This window comes from Crotalus tigris, unplaced genomic scaffold (assembly GCF_016545835.1).
Source record: "Crotalus tigris isolate CLP2741 ecotype Arizona unplaced genomic scaffold, ASM1654583v1 scf7180000018260.1040479, whole genome shotgun sequence".
Classification (NCBI taxonomy): Eukaryota; Metazoa; Chordata; class Lepidosauria; order Squamata; family Viperidae; genus Crotalus; species Crotalus tigris.
Genome location: NW_024096909.1, coordinates 670,878 through 698,128, shown reverse-complemented (window position 1 = coordinate 698,128; position 27,251 = coordinate 670,878). Strand labels below are relative to the sequence as shown.

General features: G+C 38.8%; 1 protein-coding gene across 2 annotated transcripts; it reads left to right on the top strand.

Annotated features, from left to right (window-relative positions):
• The first annotated feature begins 1,005 nt into the window (after nucleotides 1–1,005).
• Nucleotides 1,006–18,124, top strand: LOC120310672 (43 kDa receptor-associated protein of the synapse-like). 2 transcript variants are annotated; one of them, XM_039349342.1, is made up of 7 exons: nucleotides 1,006–3,963; nucleotides 8,061–8,399; nucleotides 10,014–10,139; nucleotides 10,767–10,865; nucleotides 10,941–11,063; nucleotides 12,543–12,596; nucleotides 17,071–18,124. In XM_039349342.1, exons 1-7 carry the CDS (start codon nucleotides 3,748–3,750, stop codon nucleotides 17,272–17,274), a joined length of 1,161 nt encoding a protein of 386 aa, XP_039205276.1. In that variant the 5' UTR covers nucleotides 1,006–3,747; the 3' UTR covers nucleotides 17,275–18,124. The 2 variants fall into 2 exon arrangements, with proteins under 2 accessions (XP_039205276.1, XP_039205274.1); XM_039349340.1 differs by having other exon boundaries at nucleotides 9,981–10,139.
• Nucleotides 18,125–27,251: the final 9,127 nt, after the last annotated feature.

Genomic DNA, 27,251 nt, shown 5'->3' with positions numbered 1-27,251 from the left:
ATTTTTAAGAATTAAAAATTTGATTCCATTGAAATCCCAGCACCACTATAAGTATTTATCATATTCTGAGATGAATAATTTTCCATGTGGTTCAATTGGCATTAAGAATGTAGACAGGGATGTATCTGATTTGGAATCGGATCTCATACATTTTATAAGTATTTACATAGCTACTAAATTCCATCTCTTCCCAAAGTTTTTATTAGCTACTATTGCCATCATGTGTAAAAAAAAAATCATATGGCATTTTATCACATACTAACTCTAGCCTGGTCCTCACTTGCAACAAAATGAGATAACAGTGAATTGAACTGCAGGTGAAGGAATTTCTGGTTTTTAATTCTATTCCAAATTAAATGAAGTTGGTTACAGTATAATTTTTATGGAATACTACCTTTTTAATACAGAGAAGTATTGAAAATAGATTATTTCTAATCTGGGATGTAATCTCATGCTGTATGCCTAGAGTAATTAAAAGCATTTCTAAGTAGATTATATTAGAATTAAATGTTTAAAGTAGGCAAATTTCACATTTCTAATTGGCTCTGAGGGTTGAGCTGTATAATGCAGGGTTGTCAAACTGTCGGTCCACAGGCCGGGCACGTCATTGCCGGCAATGGTGAAAAGGCTCCGATACGTTGTGCGATGTCACGTGACATCACGAGTTTGACATGTTTGATATAATGCAAGGTAATAATAAGAAATTCCAAGAGAAATTTTTTTCTCTCTAGTCTCAAAAATAAAACATTGCAGTGGCAGTTTTAGAGTATTGTCTTACATAGGTGTCATTAACTGTCTTAGCACCTCTACAGCTACTGATGTTTGAAACGAAAAGGAACTTGGATTGCCAGCTGACATATAAACTAGCTTGATATGCAGAATTTTTTAAATCACATTCAGGTGATGTTAACTTGATTCCTGCAGGTAAGCTGCTCTTCCAATACACTGCAGAAAAAGTTAATAAAAAGTTGAAAATACAGCATTATCACTAACATTTGTGCATAAATTAGATACCATAAATCCGATTTTCAGTCTGACTCAATTGGGAATTCTATATTACTGTCAAGTAAACCTTCTGTCTCCCAGTATCAGTCTTTCCAATGTACTGGGACTGCTTTAACAAATTTGGAAGGGTGATATCCAATAAAATGATACGTGTATTTACATTATTTCCATGCTGCCCCAGATACAGACTCTGAGTGACTCACTATAAAAATAGAGAAACACATAAAGCAGCATTTCAGCATAAAATCCAATAAAGTTAAAATTACAACAACTGCATAAATATATTGTAGATGTTGAGAAATGCCCAAGCAGGAAGGACTTACGCTGGGGGTTAGCCTTGAATTGTTGCAGAGCCACAAAAGAACCAGAACTGACACCACTACCCTCCTCCCAGGCTCCGTAGAACTTTATCTATCAGTTCCCAAGAGAAGGCAAGCAATCTGGGAAGATTCCTGTATAATAGGCAGAATGTAATAAAGTAGTTAGCTTGAACTCTACATGTGTGGACCTAGCTGCTTGTGCCTGACAGACATTGTGTCTTAACAACCTACACTTTGTAAATCTGGCAGAGAAGGATCCCATTCCTCAAAAAATGGTTCAATTATGCTTCACCCCAAGCCAATAGATGACCTTTCATAGTTGTTTCCTATAATGTTAACTGGAAAAGAGACAAACCCTGCGGTATCTTAGACGGGTGGTCAGGTACTTAACCTCTCGTTCCTCCAGCATTCCTGATAAGGCCCCATTTTGTTAGGAAGAAATAGCACCATTTTGTTTTAAAAGCAAATATATATATATCAGGGGTGTCAAACTGGTGGCCTGCAGGCTGGATGTGTCATGCGCAGGCCACGCTCACCCCGGCTCCGCAAAGGTAAAAAAACGTATTTCATGATACGTCACGTGACGCAATCAAGTTTTACACCCGTGATATATATTATTAAACATTGTCCAACACTGCTAGTTCAACTGATGATTTCAGGAAGAAGTGCATCACAACTTCCTTACAGGTTGTTGGTATGACTCCCCTTTTTCTAAGCATTTACTACTCCTAAAATGCAGTTGCCTGTTCTTTTCTCTGGTATCTTCAATAAACTCCCAAGGAGGCTGAGCTAACACAATGTAAAGCTGTCCATTTCCTTGGCTTCAACAGGTTCAAAAGAGTGCCAGGTGACTTCACAAGAGATTGCCTCAGTCACTTCATTGTTTTCTGCCCGTGATGTATCCAATTTACATGAGCAATTTTATCCAGAAAATGCCTAGCAAACAAGTCACAGTGGCTTGTAGATCTGCTGGTAGATTCAAAGATACTGTAAGAATATTACTTTGTTTCATTCTAATCCCTTCCACTCCAAGTGTCAATGTTTTTTATTTCTGCTTAGTTCCCTTTTCATTTTTTCCTTTACGCTTCCATGTTTCATATATTCCTATGTTCATTTCTGCACATTCTGTTCCCCCAAGAAAACAGAAATAGCAATGAAGTATCCATAAATTATCTAGCTTCTCACAGCCTCTTGCATTCTGAAAATAATGTTCTTTGGGCTCACATTTTCAGAAAAAGCTGATTGCAGTTCAGCCATTGGAATAAATGCTGTCTTAAGGAAATGGCATACTTTTTTTTTCTTTCACATTATAGAGTAAGATACACCATGCTAGGATGGGGTTTTAGGATGACTGTCAAGTCACTGGCAGGTGACTTGACACAGAGAACAGCGGAAATACTTAGCTAGAATAATGAAAATTGACAAGCAGCAGTTCTTCAGCTGTTCCTCTTTCTTCCCCCAATCCTTGGTTGCCAAGAAACAGCCTGCTTTCTTCTCTCTCTCTCTCAAACCGTTCTTGATTTATCTCTGTCATGGTCTCCCAAAAGTAGTTTCTTAGCTAAAAAATCTCCCAGTGGTTGCAACTTCCCTTGTAAGGTAGATAGAACAATCTCCTGGTTGTTTTGACTGTTCCTTTTTGCATTTTTATCAGTCATATAGCATTCCTTTTTAAAAAAAATCCAGTTGTCAAAACTGAAACAAAATACTGTACGTAAAAGGCTTGTTTCTAGCTCTATCTAGTGGTCATCCCACTAGAAATAATTCTAGTGAATAATGTTTTTTCTGTTAATTGATTGAGGAAAAGCTTTTTCGTTTTCAAGCTCTGAAAGTTCAGCTCCAACTTCCTTCATTTTGCGTTTGCCACTGTACAACAACTCGTTGAAGAAAGGCTCCATTTGCCCTCTCTGATGTATTTATATAAAGGCAGCGTAGAGGGAAGGAGATTGGTTGCTCAGGCTTGCTTTCTGACCTTGGGGGTTACCAAGTCTGACATTCCTGTGAGATCACATGACAAGGATTGGCGGGCACAGCTGTCCCCAATGGAAGGGAGGGGCTCGGGAGGGGCCATTCCGATTGAATTTCACTCCAGCCACTTAGGCTCTTTCCTTCTTTCCTGGCTGTGCTTTTCTTGTCTTCCACTTTCTTTGTGACTTGGGTTGTAGAAAAGCTCTGATAGGATAGCAGCACCGAGGATGCTATTCTAGACGATCAGGGTGGTTGCTTCAACATTTGGGTGGGCCTTTCTTCCCATCTCCGATGGACATTCCTCCAGGCTGAGCCATCTGAGATCCTGGTGGGCCCCCTGCTTTGGCACCAAGCAGTCCATCCTCTTGTTTGAGCACCAACTTCACTGTCACCGTTTCTTTTAGCCCATCTATACAGCCACTCTGACAGGTCTGCTGCTCTTCCGACAAGTTGGTATATGCAGCTCCAGAGCACGAAGGCAATGGGACAGGACCAGACAAAGCAGCAGATAGAAAAAGGACTCCAGCTGTATCAGTCCAGTCAGACAGAAAAGGCCCTTCAAGTCTGGCTGCGGGTTTTGGAAAAGAGCACAGATCCAGCTGGCAGGTTTCGAGTCCTCGGTTGCCTCATCACTGCTCACTCGGAGATGGGCAGGTACAAAGATATGTTAAAGGTAAAACATTCTGATTGGCTGCGTGTCTTTTTCTCTTACTATGTTACAGACAGGGTGGTGGATAGAAAAGTAGGGCTCCAGATTACAGTTCGGCCACACTCAAACAGCAAGTGTAGCACTGGTTAAAATTGCAGATACTGACAAATTTTTACCTTTGAAAATTGCCATTCTGCATTTCCACCTGCAGTCCTAGACCTAATGAGCAATTTACATGTTTCTTATCTACAGAATTAAGTAATGATGGGTGTTAACAATGTTAGCCATTTGCATGCCTACCTGAGGGTTGTGTGGTTTTGCAAAAAAGCTGAGACGCGGGATGCTGTGGCGCACCTTTGTTTCGCAGAATTATCAGCTGTATAAGATAACTGTAGGTTAAACAATATGTGTATGTGCACATGTGTGTACACAAACACACGTGCACACAAAGTTTGTACTGTGATGGCTAGAGAAGGTATGTTTCCAAATGGCACATCACTAGATTTTTTTCAGTATTATTTATTTGAATGGAACGTTCTCTCTTTTTTTTTTTCTGTTCAAATCACTACTGTCAAACTGTGATGGTTGTCCGCCTAGAAGCTGCCCAGATTGCTTTTCAGAGTGAGATGGGCAGCATATACATCTAATAAATAAACAAATTCACTGAGACATTGTTTTCTTTTAAATGTTGCTTTGGAAGATCTTAAGTTTAAGATCTAACTTTTGGGGAAATACTGTGGAAATCTTTCATCATTTTCATTATACATGGCCTTGATTCCAAAAGTCCTTTCTTTTTAATTATTATTTCTGCTTGAGGGGTGAGAAGGGTTTTTATGAGGCAATCCAGAGAGCCATGGCTGAAATGAGATGCGAATTAGGATTTTCCTAATCTCTTGCAGATGCAACTTTAGATTTTCTGGAAAACAGGAAAAAGAAACCTGTGGAAAATCTCAGTATTGTAGTACTGAGCTAGAACCCTGAACCCCCATTGGTGTTTTACTGGTAGTCCTCAGCTTATAACAATTCATTTAGTGACCATTTAAAGTTACAACAGCATTGAAAAAATAACTTAGACTTTTTCACACAACCATTGCGGCATCCCCAATGGTCACGTGATCAAAGTTGAGATGCTTGGCAACCAACTCATATTGAGGACCGTTGCTGTGTCCCAAGGTCCTGTGATCACCTTTTGCAACCTTCTGACAAGCAAAGTCAATGGGAAAGCCAGATTCACTTAACAATCGTGTTACTGACTCGGCAACTGCAGTCTTTCAGTTAACAACTGTGGAAGAAAGGTTGTAAAATGGGGCAAAATTCACTTAACCAATGTCTCAGTTTGGGCTCAGTTGTGGTCGTAAATCAAGGACCATCTGTAGTTGCAGTTTAGAAACATCCCCATATTTGGTTAAAAGTTATATAGGCTACTATATGTATACTGTACAATATGGGTTGTAAATGGTTTTAAGAAGCTTATTAAGGGATCGAGACTGATAAGCCCGTGGGCTTTCAGTTAAGGAACATTTGTGTTAATGGGCCCCTTGACGAAAACATTTAGGAACAGTATTTCTTGCAGATGTAGTAACAACTAGGTTGTAGAACAGGGTTTTAGGATTTACATATACATTCAAATGGGATCTATAAACAGTAAGCAAAGGAGAGATGTACAACTATTTTTGGAGGGGCTGATTAGAGATTTCTAATGTTAATTTTTCAATTTATGGGAAGATTTTTTTAAACTAGCCGTGAGAGATCATGCATAGAACAAAAGAATAGAGTATTGTTTGAACGGTGAATACCATATGCTGATTGGATGACAAAAAAAAAACCACATTATTTTATAAGAAAAGAGTTCATCCATCCATGTGTATTTTGAGGAGCATCCTGGATTGCAAATTTGCATTATCAAGCTAACTTTCAGGCAAGTGTTTAAAATCCTCCACTCTCTTTGTTAATAAGATGTTACAAAAAGCTGGGGGAGAAGAATAAAAAGATTTAATGTTGAAGTCAGTATATCTGCATGTTCATAAAATGTAAGTTCCGAAGTTCCATCTTCGCAGTAGTTTGAACCTGATATGATGATCTGACTCCTCTCAAAACTGTTAGGATAAAGTCCATGGATGGCACTCTTAAAAATATAATATGCAAGTAGATATTGTTTCAGGTGCATTGAAGGGGACTGTATATATTCAGAATATCTATACAGCTTTTATAAGATTTAAATTGGTAACATATTAAAGTAAACAGGTTAAATGGGATTGAAGGAGAAAAATCTATTGGGATCTTAAACGGATTTTCTGATTATTATAATTTATTTTTATCCTTATTTCCTCCAAAGTGTTCAAGTGAAATTTGTTCTGTGAACTCCATTGCCAGTTGAGTATTTCAGTCCATATCTGCACAATTCTGGTATAACAGTACTTTCTGTGCTGAATTAGCTCTTTAGTCCATTCTGGCAGACAGTTGTGATTTCATCACAGACAATTGCTTAGTAGTGCTATGGGAAGCGTTTGAAAGAGGCCCTTCGCAAAGCACATTCCAAAGAATATGGCTCGTTCAACACTCTGCACACAGGTATCCTACTAGTACTAACTCATATGCAAAAATGCCTGTTTCAAATGCTTTGCACAACCCTAATGTTCAGTAATTGGTTTACAAAATACATTTTATCTTTGGGGTTAAAGGGCTTGTTCAGGCAGTTGCCACAAAACAGCACTAATTCAGAAACACATACATACATACAAACATACATACAAGATAGCGGCACTAACTGTAAATCACCCCGAGTGCTAAGGCAAGAACAGATCAGCGAGAAACTGACTATGATATGAAAGGAGATGATATGGAATTAGAAGGCCTGTAGGAAAGAAAATAAAATATGGTTTGAGTATGCAAATATATAAGGCTTTACTTTAATCGGTAAAGGATATTAGGAAAGAGAAGAAATTGCATTTTCTTCTGTGCTATGAGAATAAGAGTTAAATAGTACTTCAGAAATACTGTACAACAGACCTCTTTTCATATGATTTCCCCTTTGTCTTCGAAACAAACTGTTCATCAGGGTTAGAGATGTCTAGAGGAAGGAGCTTCTTCTAAACCTTCTCCACTCAGGACAGCATTTCATTTTTCTGCCAGAAGTTAACTGAAGACTGGTTTTAAAAGCATTTTATTGTTTATACCAAAAGAGAGACTCCTCAATATCCGGATGCTGTGGAAGTAGTTTTGTCTAGCATGAATATCAGGCATCTGCAGTCCAGATGCATTTAATCTCTTTCTTGATCATGTGCAGAGAAACAAAATCACCAGGATTGGCTTTGCACAAGACTCTGTAAAAACACATCAATAGGAAATAATAACAAGTTATTTAATGTAATAGATTGCATTATAGTTGTTTAGCTTGCTTACACCGTTTTCTTTTTATCATTTCTAAACTTCATTTAAGTAAAAAAAAAGACCATATCCTTTTCCTTTTTTTCTATGGATTTTTTAAATTAAAAATTAGATGGTTTTTTTATCAAAAGCATGTGCAAATAGGATACCATATTCTTTAGAATTTGACTGCTTTCCTGAGCCACCATTTTGCACATGGCACTATTTGGTGGAGCTTAACTTTATAGCAAAAACCAAGGTAGTTTTGTAGCCCTGAGCCTTGTCTGCCACAGAGTAGGTCCAAATTGTCAACTCCAGTCTTGATATGATTAATGTGAATTCATTATGGTTGGTAAAAGTGTCACAATTAGCCAGTTTGATTAGAGAGAGATTAATAATTACATTTATCAATGACTGGAAACCCCCTTTGAACCTTTTGCTGAAAAAAACTGAACTTATGTCTTACAGGTTTATGGATAGCTTAGGGAAAGAAGGAAATTATGAAGTAACCTTAGAGAAAAAAGTGTAAAATATAAATGTATTTATAACTGCTGCCCAAAAGATCAGAAGCCACTTCTTTATAATATTTCTTTTTCTATTTTCTTTTACTTATTCACTATTCTTTGTTATTTTGTTTCTTTTTTAATGCCTGCATCTTGTTAAAAAATTCATCAATAAAATTACACAAATTCATTATGACTGAAGTTTAGGATTAGATGTGTTGATTCTTAAGTATTGTGTTCTTTTGCTAAAAGTTTGCAGTCATGCAGATTGACACTGCCCGAGAACTGGAGGATCCTGACTACCTTACTGAGAGCTACCTGAATTTGGCACGGAGCAACGAGAAGCTCTGTGAATTCCCCAAAACTATCTCCTATTGTAAGACTTGCCTGAACATGCGAGGTACAACACTGGGCCTGCAACTGAATGGCCAAGTCAACCTCAGCATGGGCAATGCCTACTTTGGCCTCAGTGTCTTCCAAAAAGCTCTGGAGTGTTTTGAGAAAGCTCTACGGTACGCACACAACAATGATGACAAGATGCTGGAGTGTCGCGTCTGTTGCAGTCTAGGAAATTTCTACACACACCTCAAAGTGAGTATTGCAGAAATGCCAATGGAAGAGAATGTAGATCAGAAGTTTAAAAAAATGCAACTTTTCCAACTATGTGAAAGATTGTACAGATGGTAGATTGAGTGCAGTGGTTTCCACCTGTTTTCTGTGAACCCTAACTTCGTGATCTGAAGCTTGTCAGGACCATCACATAAATCAGAGCTCAAGTATATGCCACATACATGACTCCTCTAAAATGGTATCTATGGGATGTCAACATTAAATAAAAAATAATGTTTTGTTTAGGTGAGGCCCGAAATCTTGCAAATTTGCTTAGTTTCTCAACTTTTTAGAATTATGAGCTAAAATCTTGAGACATTAGGGAAAACATACCAAAATATTACATGGTTTTGTAATATTGTGGAATTTTGGCTATTCAGTGCTCACACAAGGTCCTAGATACAACCCTTTGTAATATCCTGCCTCAGTGAAACTATTGTTTCAACTCATATATTTAGATGGTGAAAATCTTCCAGAAAAAGTTGTTGTATCACAAACTGCCATTTGTGGACATGGGTATTATTTATTTGTCAGAAAAATGTTGATTAGCTAATCGAAAAACTTAAATAGTCTTTTTTATACATTTTGGCCATCTAATTTTATCATTCTATTTTATTAAAGTCTATTTATTTTTGGATATCATGAAACAAAAAAAACACTGAGAAATCACAGTATGTACCAGTAATATTTTTCAACAGTCTAACAATAAATGAAAGAAAGGAAAAAGCCTTTCTGCTAATTTCAAGGATTTAATCACACAATCATTTTCATAATATAACTTAAGGTGGAATCACACAATATGTTATCTGCTATCACATGCAAAGTATTCTATGTTAATGCTTATAGATTCATTTGTGAGAAAAGATTATCAAATGTATAACTTAATATCTATTATATATTGAAGTATGTAAAGCTCTTGAACAGTAATATTTATTTTGATAATGTTTTCAACATGAAAGTTAAAGCATTTTGCTATTTCTAGGAAAATACATACTATCAGTTTTAACATTGCTTATTTTGGTGTAAATTTGGACAAGTTTACTTACAATAATCATTTTTCAATCTTCTCACTGTGAACTCAAATGAAGTGCGAGGACAAGCCTTATCTTAACAAAGACTTCGGATATATAGACTATAGTTTTACTACTTAGTGGAAACTTGCCATATTAAACTCTCATTATGTATTTCACAATGTGTACATGTATAATGCACGTGTTTACAGTACTATCACCAATTCATTTTTTTTAACCAGAAAAATATAATTAATGTGGTAATCTTACAGTATATTCCAAAGAGCTCACCATTCCAAATTCCATACTGGGTGCTTCTTGTAAAAGCGGGTTGAAACCATGGCTATTTTCACCATAATTTTTAAATCAATCAATCTAGGTTACAAATTATCATAAACCTTATTATGTCATAAACCTTATTTACATCCCACAGTTTACCATAGAAAAATCAGAATCAATCAAAACAGCTTAAAAGATTTCATAACTTCAAACAATCATAGCTTTTCTGCAGCCTTTCTTTTTCTTTCTTCTCAATCTCACTCCTCTTTTCAAGGACCATGAAAAAGCTCTGTTTTTCCCATGCAAGGCAGCAGAGCTGGTGAATGATTATGGAAAAGGCTGGAGTTTGAAGTACCGAGCCATGAGCCAGTTCTACATGGCTGTAGCCTATCGGAAGCTGGGGCGCTTGCCAGATGCTATGGAATGCTGTGAGGTACAAGCATGGCTTCTTGGAGTGTGTGTGTGTGGGGGGAGTCTGCTGGGTAAAATTAAAGGGCTATCCAGTTTGGGAGGGTATGTCAGTTGCATCACTTTCTGAGGAAGGCAGATTTGACCACTCTGAGTCATACTTTAATAACTTTTTTTGTTTAGACTATTGCAGCAAACTGATTAGTTCTTGGTGTGTTTTGTTGGCCATACTACAGCCATCTTGCAGCAACTGCCAATTCAAGTTGTTTTTGGTTATGAAGCCCCGGTGTGGGGCAAAAAAGTTGAAAGCCATCTTTATAAGTATCAGTACACACCACTATTTTTATAAGAACACAGATTCTTTCCTTTGGTGAAAGAAAGTGGCTTTTGAATTGCAAAGGAACCCAATAAAACTCCAAAGCAATGGCAAAGTATTTTTGACTGTTTGAGGAAGATCCAAACTGCATAAACTACCTCTTCCTTCAGTCATTTATTTTGTTGAAAGAAGGGATGCTGTCTTTAATGTGGGTTGCAAACAGGACAAGACACCCCTTGTCCTTCACTCAGGCACCCGTTTCTTAGAATAGTCAGAATTTAGAACTTAATATGTGATAAAAGTTCAAATTGTGATTCTGAAAGCTTATCTTGCTAGGAGTCAATGAAGATTGCCCTTCAGCATGGAGATCGTCCTTTGCAAGCACAGTGCCTGCTTTGCTTTGCTGATATCCATCGCAGCCGTGAAGATGTACAGGTATGACCCTCTCCTATGACAGGCTGTCTGAGGGCAGTAGTGGACAGCGACTGACAACCTTTTCTTACAACCCAGGCAGCTTTTCCCCGCTATGATTCCTCCATGAGCATCATGACTGAGATTGGAAACCGTCTGGGACAAGTTCAGGTGCTGCTTGGTGTAGCCAAGTGCTGGCTGATTCAAAAGGACCTCGACAAGGTCAGTAATAGGCTGTATAAGAAACTGATTAGATACAGTTGCATTGTTATGAACCAACAAAATAGGCTCTAACAATGCATGATGTTTTTTCCTATGGACAGTCTTTCGATCCACATAGTAACATCCATACTGAGGAAATGAGTATTCAGCATGTATTTTAGGCTGTTTATCTAATGTACCTTTTGATCTGCAAGATGAATACACTAGGTGTGTGACAGTTATTTCTAAGCAGTTAAATAAATGGAGTAGCTGGGATTCATCATGGATTACCTTAGGATTCACTTGTTGTAGTTGAGCATCTAGAAATGATCAACTGAAAATTGTTTCTCCATAAGATATGCTGCCCCCAGAAGTATATATGCTGTTTTCCTTATGACATTGCGGAAGACACTAAAAAACATTGGTTATAAGCAGGGTTTAGGCCCAGAATTAGAACCTGTGGGCTACCCAGCTAGCTTTATGGCTAAGTTGTTTTTATATGGGTGAAGAACATTATGAACCTTTATTAGGTTAATTAACTATGGTTTGTATACTGCCCAGAGTCTACTGATAGAATATATATAAATATAAACAGTTATGTATAATTTGGGTACCATGAAATCTCGACTCTTGGCAATTTCATAAACATTGGCAGTTTTCTTGGGAAACATTGTGGAAGTAGTTTGACATTTTTTCTTCCAGGGTGTTTTTCAAATTCCTAGGGCTGACTCTCAGGTCTAGGGCTGAGAGTGACTGACACTAAATGATCTATCTGGCCTCTATTCCTGTGAGACAATGAAAACTTGCTGTCTTCCTGCTCTTAGTCCAGTGTCTTTAATTACTGCAGCAAACTGATTTGTGTGTGTTTGTGTACGTGTGTATGTGTGTATGTGTATATGTATATATGTGTATGTATTTTTATAGAGTATATACACAAATAGTTTTGAATATGCATAGTATGTAGCTATTATAAAATAAAGGGAGTAAATGTTTCCTAATATTATCTAGACTTCCAGGGATTAGGTTAATGCAGTTTTCCCTATCTTGGCACCCTCAGGTACTTATCATAGATTCAAGCAACAAGGTCTTCAGAACCACCACGTATTTCAAGACATCATCTTGCATACTTTGGCACCTCACTCCCCTCACCTATAAATACTTCATGGCATGGGGCCTGATTACTTGATGGACTATAGTTTTTGCTTGTCCTATACAATTGGACTGACAATCCAAATTCCTTTGGTTAAACAATGTCGTATATCAGGACCCAGGAAGCATACCTTTTTTGTTGTAGCACTTTACTCTTAAATAGCATCCCTCCTTAGACCTGCATGGCTCCTGCCCTGATGATGCCCTAGATTTCATGTGTCTGGGTTTTTTTTCCGGGATGCACATGATTTCTATTCATACTGTTTTATTGTTGTATTATCTTTTAACGTTGTAAGCTGCCCTAAGTCTTATGGAGTTGACTCAAATACATATATGTTCTGCTTTCTATAGGCATTAGAAAATATCGAGAGGGCTCATGAGCTGGCAGAGGGACTAGGAAACAAAGTAAGTTGTCTCATCTGCATTTTTTTTTACTCTAGTCATGTTCTTTGTAATGTGTGCGAATATATGTATGTCATAATTCTGCCTGATAACAGACCTCCAAGGTTTTGAAAATGTACTTACATGCCCAAATATTATGTTGAATCATTGTTGTTGTTGTTGTTAATTGCGAAGTCGTGTCCGACCCATCGCGACCCCATGGACAACGTTCCTCCAGGTCTTCCTGTCCTCTACCATCTTCTGGAGTCCATTTAAGTTCACACCTACTGCTTCAGTGACTCCATCCAGCCATCTCCCCTCAACCTTTGAAGGAAGCGGTGGTGAGGCCCCTCCTCAAGAAGCCTTCCCTGGACCTAGCTGTTTTGAAGAACTTTCGTCCTGTCTCCAACCTCCCCTTTGTGGGGAAGGTTGTAGAGAAGGTGGTGGCGTCCCAACTCTTGCGATCCTTGGATTTATTATTATTATTATTTATTATTTATTTTATTTTTAAAATTTATAAGCCGCCCCACTCCCGAAGGACTCTGGGCGGCTAACAATAAAAGACACATAAAACATAACAAAACAACAATACAAAAACAATCATCCAGGGGTAAGGTTTTATAAACCCCAGGCCTGCCGGAAAATCCAGGTCTTAAGTAGCTTACGGAAGACCAACAGGGTGGGAGCGGTCCTAATCTCCAGGGGGAGCTGATTCCAAAGCGTGGGCGCCATCACAGAGAAGGCCCTCCTCCGCGGCCACGCCAAAGGGCACTGCTTGGCCGACGGGGCCTGAAGGAGGCCCAGCCTGTGGGATCTAACCGGACGTAGGGAACTATGAGGTAGTAGGCGATCTCGCAAATAGCCTGGCCCTGAGCCATATAGGGCTTTAAAGGTAATGACCAACACCTTGAATTGGACCCGGAGACCAATAGGCAACCAGTGCAGCTCACGGAGGATAGGTGTAACGTGGGTGTATCAAGGAGCACCCACTATCACTCGCGCGGCTGCATTCTGGACCAACTGTAGTCTCCGAATACTTTTCAAGGGTAGCCCCATGTAGAGCGCGTTGCAGTAGTCCAAACGTGAGGTGACAAGGGCGTGAGTGACTGTAAGGAGAGCCTCCCGGTCCAGGTAGGGTCGCAACTGGTGCAAGAGGCGAACTTATGCAAAACGAATTATCTGGACCCTTTTCAATCTGGTTTCAGGCCCGGCTACAGCACTGAGACTGCTTTGATCATACTGATGACCTCTGGCGAGCCCGGGATAGGGGTCATTCCTCTGTCTTGGTGCTTCTTGACTTCTCAGCGGCTTTCGATACCATCGACCATGGTATCCTTCTGCATCGTTTCAGAGAGGTGGGGGTGGGCGGCACCGTATTGCGGTGGTTCTCCTCCTACCTCTCTGACAGGTCGCAGTCGGTGTTGGCGGGCGGACAGAGATCGACCCCTAGGCACCTCGATTATGGGGTACCTCAGGGCTCGGTCCTGTCCCCCCTCCTTTTTAACATCTACATGAAACCGCTGGGTGAGATCATTCGGCGACACGGGGCGAGGTATCATCAGTATGCGGATGATACCCAATTGTATATCTCCAACCCGTGCCCTTTCAGTGAAGCAGTCAACGTGATGTGCCGGTGCCTGGAAGATGTGAGGGTCTGGATGGGGGTGAACAGGCTTAGACTCAACCCTGACAAGACCGAGTGGTTCTGGGTCTTGCCCCCCAAGGGTCATCCTGATGGTCCATCATTAGTCCGGGGGGGAGGTAAATTTACCTCCCTCAGTGCAGGCACGCAACTTGGGTGTCCTCCTGGACTCACAGCTAAATTTGGAACAACATCTATCAGCTGTGGCCAGGGGGACCTTTGCCCAGGTTCGCCTGGTGCACCAGTTGTGGCCTTATTTGGACCAGGAGGCTCTACTCACGGTCACTCATGCCCTTGTCACCTCAAGACTGGATTACTGTAATGCGCTCTACATGGGGCTACCCTTGAAGAGCGTTCGGAGGCTGCAGTTGGTTCAGAATGCAGCCGTGAGAGCGATTGTGGGTGCACCAAGGTACACCTACATGTCACCTATCCTCCGCGAGCTGCACTGGCTTCCTGTGGGTCTCCGGACGCAATTCAAGGTGTTGGTTATCACCTTTAAAGCCCTTCATGGCTTAGGACCAGGTTATTTACAGGACCGCATACTGCCGCATAGTTCCCAGAGACTGGTGAGGTCCCATAGATTGGGCCTCCTTCAGGTCCCGTTGGCCAGACAATGTCGGCTGGCGGGCCCTCGGGGAAGGGCCTTTTCTGTGGTGGCTCCGACCTGGTGGAATCAACTTCCCCCCGAGATTCGAACTACTCCCACCTTGCCGGCCTTTAAGAAAGCCATTAAAACTCTCCTGTTCCGGCAGGCCTGGAGTTGATGTCCCCGGGGGGGGGGGGCGGGATACGATTGGGACATGCTGTATGAATGCACTTATTTTACTGTTTTATTGTTATATTTATTGTTTTAATTTTGTATGCCGTCCTGAGTCCCTAGGGATTGGGCGGCATATAAATTTTATTAATAAATAAATAAATAAATCTCATTCTCTGTCGTCCCCTTCTTCTATTGCCCTCAATCTTTCCCAGCATTAGGCCCTTCTCCAGTGAGTCCTTCCTTCTCATTAAGTGGCCAAAGTATTTGAGTTTCAACTTCAGGATCTGGCCTTCTAAAGAGCAGTCGGGGTTGATCTCTTCTAGGACTGACCGGTTTGAACGCCTTGCAGTCCAAGGGACTCGCAGGAGTCTTCTCCAGCACCATAGTTCAAAGGCCTCAATTCTTTGGCGCTCAACCTTTCTTATGGTCCAACTTTCACAGCCATACATTGCAACTGGGAAAACCATGGCCTGGACTATACGCACTTTTGTTGGCAGGGTGATGTCTCTGCTTTGTAGTATGCTGTCTAGATTTGCCATAGCTTTCCTCCCCAGGAGCAAGCGTCTTTTAATTTCTTGGCTGCAGTCCCATCTGAGGTGATCTTGGAGCCCAGAAAAATAAAATCTGTCACTACCTCCATTTCTTCCCCATCTATTTGCCAGGAATTGAGAGGGCCGGATGCCATGATTTTGGTTTTCTTAATGTTGAGTTTGAAGCCAACTTTTGCACTCTCCTTCTTCACCCGCATCAAGAGGCTCTTTAGTTCCTCTTCACTTTCTGCCTTATCCTAGGTTGTTGATATTTCTCCCGGCAATCTTAATTCCAACTTTTGTTTCATCTAGCCCTTCCTTTCTCATGATGTGCTCTGCATATAAGTTAAATAGGTAGGGCGACAGTAATACAGCCTTGCCGGACTCCTTTTCAGTGGTTCCGTGTCCAGTTCTCACTGTTGCTTCTTGACCCGCATATAGGTTTCTCAAGAGACAAATAAGATGGTCTGGTATTCCCATCTCTTTAAGAACTTGCCACAATTTGTTGTGATCCACACAATCAAAGGTTTTAGCATAGTCAATGAGTGTCATATCTTTTTGCCTTTTAGTACTGTCCATGGGGTTTTCATGGCAAAGATACTGGAGTGGTTTGCCATTTCCTTTTCCAGTGGATCACATTTTGTCAGAACTCTCTGCTATGACCTGTCAGTCTTGGGTGGCCCTGCACGGCATAGCTTATAGCTTCATTGAGTTACACAAGCCCCTTCGCCATGACAAGGCAGTAATCCATAAAGGGGGTTGAATTATTAATAACCCATTAATATCATGAGGGAGGGGTAAACAGTGATGGCCCATATTTGTGTTCCAATCCTTTAGACGTTGTTGATGAGATTCTGTCACTAATAGCTCTCTTGTGGGGGTTACATAGCAGAGTGTAAAGCTAGCATCAGATATTTTGATTCTGGGGTAATGGGGCATCTCCTAAAGTGGAATATGTGTAGCTCCTGACTTTTCTGAGTGGTAGGGTATTTAATTATGCTTTGGAAAGATGATGTTAGAAAAGACCATATCTTAACCCAAAGATCCTGAAACATTTTGAACCTATGGTTTTGGGGGTATCAGGGATAGCCACACAAAATTTCTTGCACTGAGAAATCCAAGCCTTAAACATTCTATATTGCTAGCATTATTCACGTGAAATTCTTCAGAAGGGGGAATTTTGCAGGGTATACAATTATGTAACTATGAAAAAAGAAGTGATTGCTGAATGTATAAGATAAAATGGTAAGCAAAGAGTGAAATCACCCATTTTTCCCCCAAAGTGCTATAGAGCAGTACAAATAGGAATGGTAAGAAGCACAATTTGGGAAGAGGAGGCAACAGATGGCCAAAGAAAAGAAGGATCTGTCTGACAGTTGGTGAGCTTCTGCTAAGTAAAATAAAAAGAAGCAGAAGGGATGGAAAAGAACATCACATTTCAAAAGCTTAAAAGATGCCATATTTTGGGTAATCAGGAACTAGGAATGTGTTGGGCCCATAGATTGCCTCCTTTGTAATATTCTTTTCATGTGATTATTTTTCTCTGTCTTCTCTTTTATGCAGCTCTGCCTGCTGAAAGTTCATTGCCTGTGTGAAGGGATCTATCGCACAAAGGGTCAGCAGAGGGAACTTCGTAATCATGTGGTGAAGTTCCATGAATGTGTTGAAGAAATGGAACTCTACTGTGGCATGTGTGGTGAATCCATTGGTGACAGAAACCACCAGCTCCAGGCATTGCCCTGCTCCCATGTCTTCCATTTAAAGTAAGGGGCAAAAGGGATGAACGCAAACCATGGTGGAATAAGAAAAAACAAAATCCTAAAGACAAAAAAGGGGAGGTAATTCCTCCAGAATGAATGAAACAAGGACATTCTATATTGGCATTCATGATTTTTAAAATGCTTTCTACCACTCCATTGAAACAACTCCTTATCTCTAAAGTTTTTATCCTTGAGGCTGGGATACTTTTCTCAAAATTGATTTTTAATCTGCTACTTAGATTTCCTTCTCAAGAATACATTATTTTATCAACATCTTAGCTGGTTTCTTATATCCTTACAATCCAATTTTAATGAGTTCTGACTTAGGCATAATATCTGTGTACTTAGAAGTAAATTTTAGCGTGCTGAATCAGGGGAACAAGCTTGAGAGTCACAAAACTCATGACCCATGGAGCCAAACACAGTTATCAGCTGTGGCTTAACAACTTGCCAGCAGCCCTGTTTACACTGCCTATCCTAAAATAGAAAAACCAGGTATATATTAAGCATGCAGCAGAATGTTCTAACTTGGTTAGAAGCTGAATTTAATTAGACATCACGAGTTGTCCAGTCCTGTGCTACGCAATGTGATTGAATGTGTATTGCGATTATTCCCTTTTTTCCTGGTGCTTTCTCATTCAGTCATCTCTGCATTAGAAAGCTGAGAGCTAGGGGGAAAAAAAACCAAGTTAGAATTGCAAAGATGTTAACAAATGTGGTTTTCATTTAAAATATGCATTTGATGTAATATTCAGTCAAAACTAATACTATTACATATACAAAACATGTATGTACCATGCTAAAATATTTATCAAATTTATATAACTGCCTCACAAGAAGTGGCATCCTACAATAAAGATATAAAACTATAAGGCATGTTAAAATATCATTATTAGAAAGTATTGCACACATGAGATTAGTTTAATCTCAAAAACTCACTGGATCCATGAAATGCACATACACGCACACTCTTTGGAGGTCTTCTAGTCTAACTCCTTGCTCAAACAGGAAAGCCTATACCATTGGGAAAGAGCTGTGGTGGCATAGTGGTTAGAATGCAATATTGCAGGTTAATTCTGCTGATTGCCAACAGTTTGATTGTCACCAGCTCAAAGTTGACTCAACCTTCCATCCTTCCAAGGTCAGTAAAATGAGGACTCAGATTGTTGGGGGTAATTCACTGTCTCTGTAAACCACATAGAGAGGGCTGTAAAGTACTGTGAAGTAGTATATAAGTCTTTTTTTTTTTTTTTTTATTGAAAATTTTTACATTTTACAAAAACAAATCCCCTTCCCATACCCCCCCCTACCTCACCCCCCCCCCCTTCCCAACCTCCCAAACCCTCCCCTGGACTTCCCAGAGCTGAGTACAGGCTTAATTAAAAAAAAAAAAAAAAAACTTAAAACACTTTTAAAACCTAAACAAATTTAAATACAATCATCATTCTATATAAGCTCCCTCCAAAAACACAAATTTAAAAATTACTTTCTTTGAATATCTATATCTATAATATAAAATCTAATTTCTCCCTCTTTCTTTATCCTAAAACGAAAAAATAAACATACAAATCTTTGTTATACCATTAAAGCTAAATACTCTAAAAGAACTTAAAGTAAGTACATATTTCCTTCAATCTTCATAATCTTCTCTCCTATCCAAAAAGAAGAAAAAAAAAAAAAAAAAAACAAAAAACAAAAACTTAAAAAACCTATAAGTCCTAAACAAATCTAAGCACATTTAATTAAACAAATTATTTTGTCTTAAAAATATTAATAATAATATTTAAAAACTAAAAACACTTTTAAATCCTAAACACATCTAAATACAATCATCACTCTATATAAACTCCCTCCAAAACCACAAATTTTTAAAATTTAAAACATTAAAATCCACTCACTAAAATAAGCAAATTATAATCCCTTCAAAACACAAATTTAAACAATATTATCATTAAAGGTTCAAAACTTAAAACAACAAAGTTAATAAACACATTAAACATTTCAATCTTCACAAATAACTAATTCCATCCGTAAAAAACTACATCCTTATCAATCTCAATTATATTAGTATTATTAATTATTCACATTCCAGTTTTTTCCATTCTCCATTCTTCCATTCTTCCATTTCCCTTATCCATTCTTGTATCAAACTCGTAAGAAATGCTGCAAGTTCTGCCTTAGGAGACTGCTCCAAAATTCCTGAATCTCCCATCGACTCCGAAGCCAATAAGGGTTCCTTAACTTCCTCCTTGTATTGATCTTTACAATTGTAAGTTGTACAAGTTATCCTCTGCCCGTTCCTCTCTTGTTGATGCCCCTCAGACTGAGATTTCCCAGTTTCCATTTCAGGCAACAATTCCAACCTTAAAGATTGCTCCAAAGACTTTGTAGGTCTAACATCTCCCAGAGATTCAGAAACCACTAAATATGAAACTTCCTTAACCTTCTTCTGTTGCTGCTTTTCTTTGGTATTATATACTACACAAGTTGTCTTCTGCTCCTCAACCTGGACTTGTTGAGGCCTCTCACACAAAGATTCTCCAGTTTTCATAAATATAGGCTCTTCAAACTGTGATTCTACATTCTTTTCTTCCAAAGCTTTCAACTTAATTGATGGCGATGCACATACCCCCAGGACCGAAGTATAAAAATCTTTTGCTTGAGAAACAGTATTAAGTCTATAACATGTCCCCATGTAATTCACCACCATTCCAATCGGAACATCCCATCTGAATGAAATTTTTCTCTTTTTAAGTTCATTTGCTAAAAAAGCAAACTCCTTTCTTCTTCTTAAAATTTTAGATGGGATCTCTTTAAAAATTATAACATCTTGTGAAGCCATTTGAAATCTCTTCTTATAATAGGCTTGCACAATTTCATTGCGTAAAGATCTTTTACCAAAGTAAATTACCACATCTCTTGGCAGATTCTTCTGTGCTGCCACCACAGAATTAACCCTAAATAATTTTTCAATTTCATTAAGTATTCCCTCTTTTTCTTTATTCAAAATCAATGCAAAGTCCTTTGCAACCATCTCCTTCAGATCTCCTTGCAAAGACTCTCCCAGGCCTCTAATTCTTAAGGCATATTCCATTTGTCCATATTGAAGCAGAAGAATCTCATTTTCCATTTCTTTTTCCATACTTTCAATTTTCCCCTCCATTATGTCCACTTTTTCAGCTACCTCTTCCACATGGGAGTTCACCTTTTCAAGAACAGAAGCAACACCTTCTAAAGCCAAAACAAAATCTTGTCTCAAGATCTTCTTGTTTTCCTCTAAAATCTTTTTCATTTCTGCCCTAATTTGAATTATAACATCTCCCATCATGTCTTGCAAGTCCTTCATAGTTATTAGCTGACCCCCAGAAGAGGGTGAAACTGTTGATTTAGAAACTGTAAAAATCCCTGGACGCTTTGGAGCCATCTTAAAGAAAAACCTTTAGTCCTTCTTAAGCAATTATAAAAATTCCTTCAAAAATATAACTCCCTCCAAAGAAGGTCATTATAATAAAAAGAAAAAAGGGAAAAAAAGGAAGAGAAAAAGAATTAAAAAAAAGTTTTACTCCTTCTTAAAAATTACAAAAAATTAAACAGAAAAAAAGTCCTTCAAAAAAGGGTCATTACAATAAAAAAAAAAGGGGGAGTTCAAAGGAAAAAAAAGGGAGAAGGGGAAAAAAAAATAATTAAATAAAAAAAGTCCGTTCCAAAAAAAATACTTAGAGATACCAAAAACAACCATTCCAATCATAAGGAAATAAAAAGAGAAAGGGAAAGGAAAGAAAGAAAAACACAAAAAAGCCTGCCGGTCAGCATTCTAACTTCCAGAAAAAAAAAACACCGAGGAGTTTGCCGATCGCCATTTTACTTTCCCTTTCAACAAAGAAAAAAAATAAAAAGAGAGAATAAAAATAGAAACACATCTTAAAACTTAAAATCCAAATAAGTCAAAGAAAGCAAAAACTAAATCCTCTACTCAGCTCTGTCCATTTAAAAAAAAAAAACTCACCAGTTCTCTTTAAGCACGGATGTGTTTGCGGCGGCTCGTTTTGTCCCTGAGGACAAAAACAGCTGGGAAGCGGAGACAAGTCTGAACTCCGTGGGAGCACTCCTTTCACCCCCCCAAAAAAAAAACTTGGGGGGTGCGAAAGAGGCTCTACCACTATTCAGACACTCTCTACCCCCCCCCTTGGCCCGGGAGGGGGATTTTGAACCGCTGAACAGCTGATATCTGCTGTTCATAGCGGTTCTTACACTTACCCAGGAGGACGGCTACAAAGTAGCCGCCATCACGCACGCAAAATCCACCGGAAGTCCCAAGTAGTATATAAGTCTTATTGCTATTGCAAACAAATGGTTGTCCAGTCTCTTCTTAAAAACCTCCCATGTTGGAGCACCCACAACTTCTGGAGGCAAGTTGTTCCACTGATTAATTGTTCTAATGTCTTTAATTCCAGGTTGCTTCTCTCCTTGATTAGTTTCCATCCATTGGTTCTTGTCCTGCCTTCAGGTGCTTTGGAGAATAGGTTGATCCCCTCTTTTTTGTGGCAGCCCCTTAGATATTACTATTGTGGCACCCTTAGTTCTTCTTTTCATTAAACTAGGTATACCCAATTCCTGCTGCTGTTCTTCATATGTTTTAGCCTTTAGTCCCCTAATCATCTTTGTTGCTCTTCTTTGCATTCTTTCTAGAGTCTCAATATCTTTTTTATATTGTGGTGACCAAAACTGGATGCAATATTTCAAATGTGGTCTTACCAAGGCATTATAAAGTGGTATTAACAGCATAACATACCATGCAGGGCTGCTGTTATGATAAAATAGGGGAGATTTGCCATGTACACTACCATCAATTCTTAAGAAAAGGCGACATCTCAATGTAATACTATTATTATTGCAACATCCTTTCTATACTTGCATGCACTCAACTGATAGAATAACCTCATTCCTCCTTGCAACCAAAACACACATACTCATTTTCACTGGCACACGCTTTGTAGAAAATGAAGTTAGCCTGCTACCCACTATTCAACTTGCTACATACATGATGCAAATAAGGCAAAAAAATATAGAAATGCCCCAAATAGAACACAAATATTTCATTTGCCCACCTCCACCCCATAAGCTTCATGAACAAAGCAAGGCAATTAATGTCTTGTCTGGTAACAGTGATGTAACAGAAGTCAATTAGAGCTAGGTTCTCATTAAGAAACAGATTTTAAAACACCAGTGGAAAGAACAATTAATTTGAATGGAAATAAATGTTTTCAAGCCTTGAATAATTCAATCCCATTATTAATGAGTGAATTGATATTTTATTATTGCTGTTAATGAAAATGGTAATTAGGCAGACAAGGAAGAATACTGAAGTTCAGTACATAGCTGCACCTAGGGCACCTATTATAGCACTACTAGAACAAGGGAAGGTCTTGAGTTGTGATCAGCTGACTTTGTGCCCTTTAATTGAATTTACAGTGAGGGTTCCTAGTTTTCATCTGGTTATTATTTGTAAGAGGTGGGGGAGGGAGAACTATAGCTTTATTTGTTCATGCTTTGGTAGCTTCTCACCTACATTGCTGTTATAGTCACATGTTAGATGTCCACAAGTCCTCTTTCTGTCCCTTCATCTTAATCCAGAACAGCGCCATTCAGGTTGTTCTGCACCTTCCAGACTATTCTCATATCTCATTATAACTCAGGGGTCTTTGCTGGTTCCCCATTTGAGCCAGAGCCCAATTTAACCACTGGTCTTTCTGTTTGGAATTCTTGGGTGACAAGCCTGCCAGTATTAGTCTTTCATTACTTCTCTTGACAGTCCTGCTTGCTCCAGATGTTTTTCTGAACAAGGTCTCCCTCCAGAGTTATGGTGTCCAGATTCCAATTTTCAGGGGCCTAGCCTTGTGCACTTTCAGATCAGCTCCCTCCTCCTCTTCATGAACGTTTAATGGCTTTTAGAGGTTTTAAAAACTTTTTTTATTTGAGTAGTTAGTTACAGTAGCATAGAGCCTGGTCATCTCACCCTATCTCCTTAGCTTTTGAGATTCTTATTGTAAGTTAATACTTGTTTTAATTTAATTATAGATTTATATATACCCAACACTATTGAAGGGTACTGTTTGAAATATGTATGGTGGGCAGTTTTCATTGATAATCTTTATTTAATGGTTTGACTTTAAAGTTATAGACTAATTTCATTGGATGGACTTTTTAAATTACAATAGGTTTTAATTTGTACTGTGCACAATAAATATTGTTAAGAATTGATAACTTGTGTTACCCCTCCCCCCAACTGAAATAAATATGTAGAATCATAAACGCAAAATATAAATAGATTCGGAATCAACCTCTGGATTGAAAGAATTGCTTCAAACGAAATGCCTAAAATTAATGGCAAGAAATAATCTGTTGAGATTTAACTCTGCTGCATCATGAGAAATGATGCACGTTGGCAGATCAAATAGGTGAAGCATAATGTTTAATAAGTATGCATGAGATCTAGAAAAGTGTTGATGTATTTATCCTGTTTTCTGTTCAAACAGAGCACTCATTCTGAAGAGAGAAACTTGGACAGGCTTTTGTAAACGAAGAGCTGTCATGGCCTACATTACAAGGAAAATAGCAAATGAACTCATGGATAAGTGTTTTTGGCAGCCAATGTCTTACAGTGAGGTTAACTTTAGAGTGCACTAAGTAGCATGGCAAATATTCCAAAACAAAAATACTTCTGTGAACATGTTGCACTGGCCATGACAAAGAGTGAATCAGCATTTATTGTTGCAAAGTTGTTTAGACTTCTTCAATAAAGAAAACAGGATCTGCAATACTTCTGGAAAATAGCAAAATGAAACAAGTAACTGCTATCTTTAAAATAAAAGTTAGATGCTCTAAGAACAATGTTCACTGCTTAACATGTTAATCATTGCCTATTGAGAAAAATGAAGGAAAGAAGATTAGAACCATGTAAAAGATCTAGTTCAGGGATAAGGAATCTTCAGCTCATAATAATAATAATAATAATAATAATAATAACAACCCCCAGTGAGGCACTACCTTGACGTGGTTGTGGGGCTTGTGTACTCTGAGGAAGATGAGAGCTATGCTAGAGGTTCAACCATACTGGACAGGTCTCATCAGAGGAGTCAGACAAAGAGTGTCTCTCCCATAAAAAATATTGTGAGACGTAAATTTCAGAATGCCATACCGGCTCGGACGTGTCGCCCTGTTACAAGGTCCGCACTAGATATTGGAGTTCCTGGATATCTGGTGAAAAATGGGTTACAGGACTCAGGACTATTGGCTGAGCAACCAGGGCCAGCAGCTGCAGAACTACTGGAAGAAAAGGTGTTTACCCGTCGCAGATACACGTGATGGAAAACAAAGAAATAATGATCTGTTACTACAGATCAAGTCCAACAAGAAGAGGATATCTAAAACAAATGCACCAGTTCTGGAAAGAACAACATCCAAAATCAGAAATAACAGAACAGAGACTAGCAGATCAACACCGATTTATAACACTAAATAAAGTATTCACAGAAACAGAATTGGACGAACTGCAAAGGTTTACCCAGGGCAAAGAAATCAAAGCCTTACCAGAAGTAATTCAGAATGTAGAGGCAAACCAGGGGGAGTTGGCAGTGAAAGAATCCAGTCGAGATATACAACTGTTCTCATTTGGAAACCAGGCACCTCTTCCTCAGGAAGAACAAAACCCTCTAACTAAAGAAATAAAAGAATTGAAACAAAGAATAACTGAGCATCTAGAACAGCACAAAAACAACAGAATAAGGCTACCTGCATTGAAGCTTGTTCCAAAGAAACAGCTAGCACAAGCATTAAAAGATGCAATATCAAGTATAAGCACCAATTCACTGCCAGAAACAAACCAACTAATGTACAGCACAGCCTGCAGTTAAACGAATACCTGGGATGCAAATCAAACAAAAGAAGAAAACAAACAAAACAGGCACCAGAAAAATGGAAGATAGACTAGACAATACGATCAGCAAGTTAGACTCACATGCAAGCAAGCTAGAACAGATGAAAGGAAAGAAGCTGAAGAACAAGAAGACCAAAGAAGACCTAATCAAGAAATACCACTTAGAAACAAGGAAGATCAAGGAAGCACTGGAAATAATAAAGCAACAAATAACAGCTATAGCCAGGAAAATCAGTAGATATGAAGCTCGAATTGCAAACTATAGGCAGAACTCCAATTTCAATCCAATCAGAAACGTTTCTACCAGTCCATCAATGGAGAAACTGCAAGGAATCAGTCAGTACTTGACAAGGAAGAAACAGTGCAGTTCTGGAAGCAGATATGGGATAACCCAAAGAAATACAACAAGGATGCAGCTTGGTTAAAAGAGGTGGATGCAAATAAAACAGAAGTGAAATGAAAGAAACTAGTAATAACAACAAAAATGGTAGAAAAAAGAGCAAGAAAATCAAAAATTGCGTCCGCACAGGTGAGATGAACGGCATGGCTTGGTTGAAACCTAACTGTTATACACCCCACTCATGACCAAACAGTGCAACAATATACCTTACAAGGAGGAGAAATTTGAAAAGGGCTAAACAACTGGAAAACCTACAATAATGAAAAATCAGCAAAAGGGGCAAAAAAAAGGTAACTACAGGCCAATTACTGCTTACCAACAACTTTCAAATTACTAACTGGTGTGGTAGCTGATGCAGTACAACAGCATCTAGTTGGAAACAATCTCTTTCCACCTGAGCAGAAAGGAAACCGCCCCAATAGCAGAGGAACAAAAGATCAACTCCTAATAGACAAAATGATCTTGGAAAACTGCAAGAGAAGGAAGACCAACCTGAATGTGGCATGGATTGACTACAAAAAGGCATTTGACTCTCTGCCACATGATTGGATAATAAAGTGCCTAGAAATAACAGGAGTCAGTAGAAACATCAGAAAATTTGTGCAAAGATCGATGGCACAATGGAAGACACAGTTGCAGATCAATGGTGAGAGGCTGGGAGAGGTTAATATCAAGAGAGGAATATTTCAAGGAGATTCATTATCACCATTACTATTTGTTATTGCACTGTTTCCTCTGTCAACAATACTGAATAACTCAGGACATGGCTATCAACATCAAAAACATCTGCCAGACTATCCCACCTCCTTTATATGGATGATCTGAAGCTGTATGGAAAAACATCATCTGAAATAGAATCGCTGCTCAACACTGTCCGTATATATAGCCAAGATATTGTAATGGAGTTTGGCTTGGACAAATGTGCCACACTTACTATCAAACAAGGAAAAATAATGAAAACTGAAGGAATCAAGATGCCCCACGAAAATAACATTAAGAGTCTGGATGAGGAAGAGTACTACAAATACTTGGGTATCCTTCAAGCTGACAACATCAACACACTGAAGTCAAGAAAAAGATTAGAGGTGAATACATCAAGAGAGTGAAGAAGATCTTAAAGTCCAAACTCAATGGAGGAAATACCATAAAGGCAATCAACACCTGGGCAATCCCAGTCATTAGGTACACAGCTGGAATAGTGGACTGGACTCAAGCAGAACTAAAAGCAATGGATAGGCAGACCAGAAAAATAATGACAATGAATCATGCCCTTCATCCACGCAGTGACATTGATAGACTTTATCTACCAAGGCAAATAGGTGGGCGTGGAATGCTACAAGTACATCAGATGGTTGAAGAAGAAAAAATGGCTTTGGAAGAATATCTGAAGAACAATGATGAAGATGCACTGAAATTAGTATATCAGGAAGGCTTACTAACTACTGGAGAGACCAAACTGGCCTACAAGAAAGACCAAATGAAGAACAGAATAGAGGCATGGGAAGACAAAGCACTACATGGCCAATACATGAAAAAAATAGCTGGGAAAGCAGATAATAATAAAACCTGGCAATGGCTAAGAGCAGGAAAATTGAAGAAGAGACCGAGGGACTAATTCTGGCTGCACAAGACCAAGCTTAAGGACAAA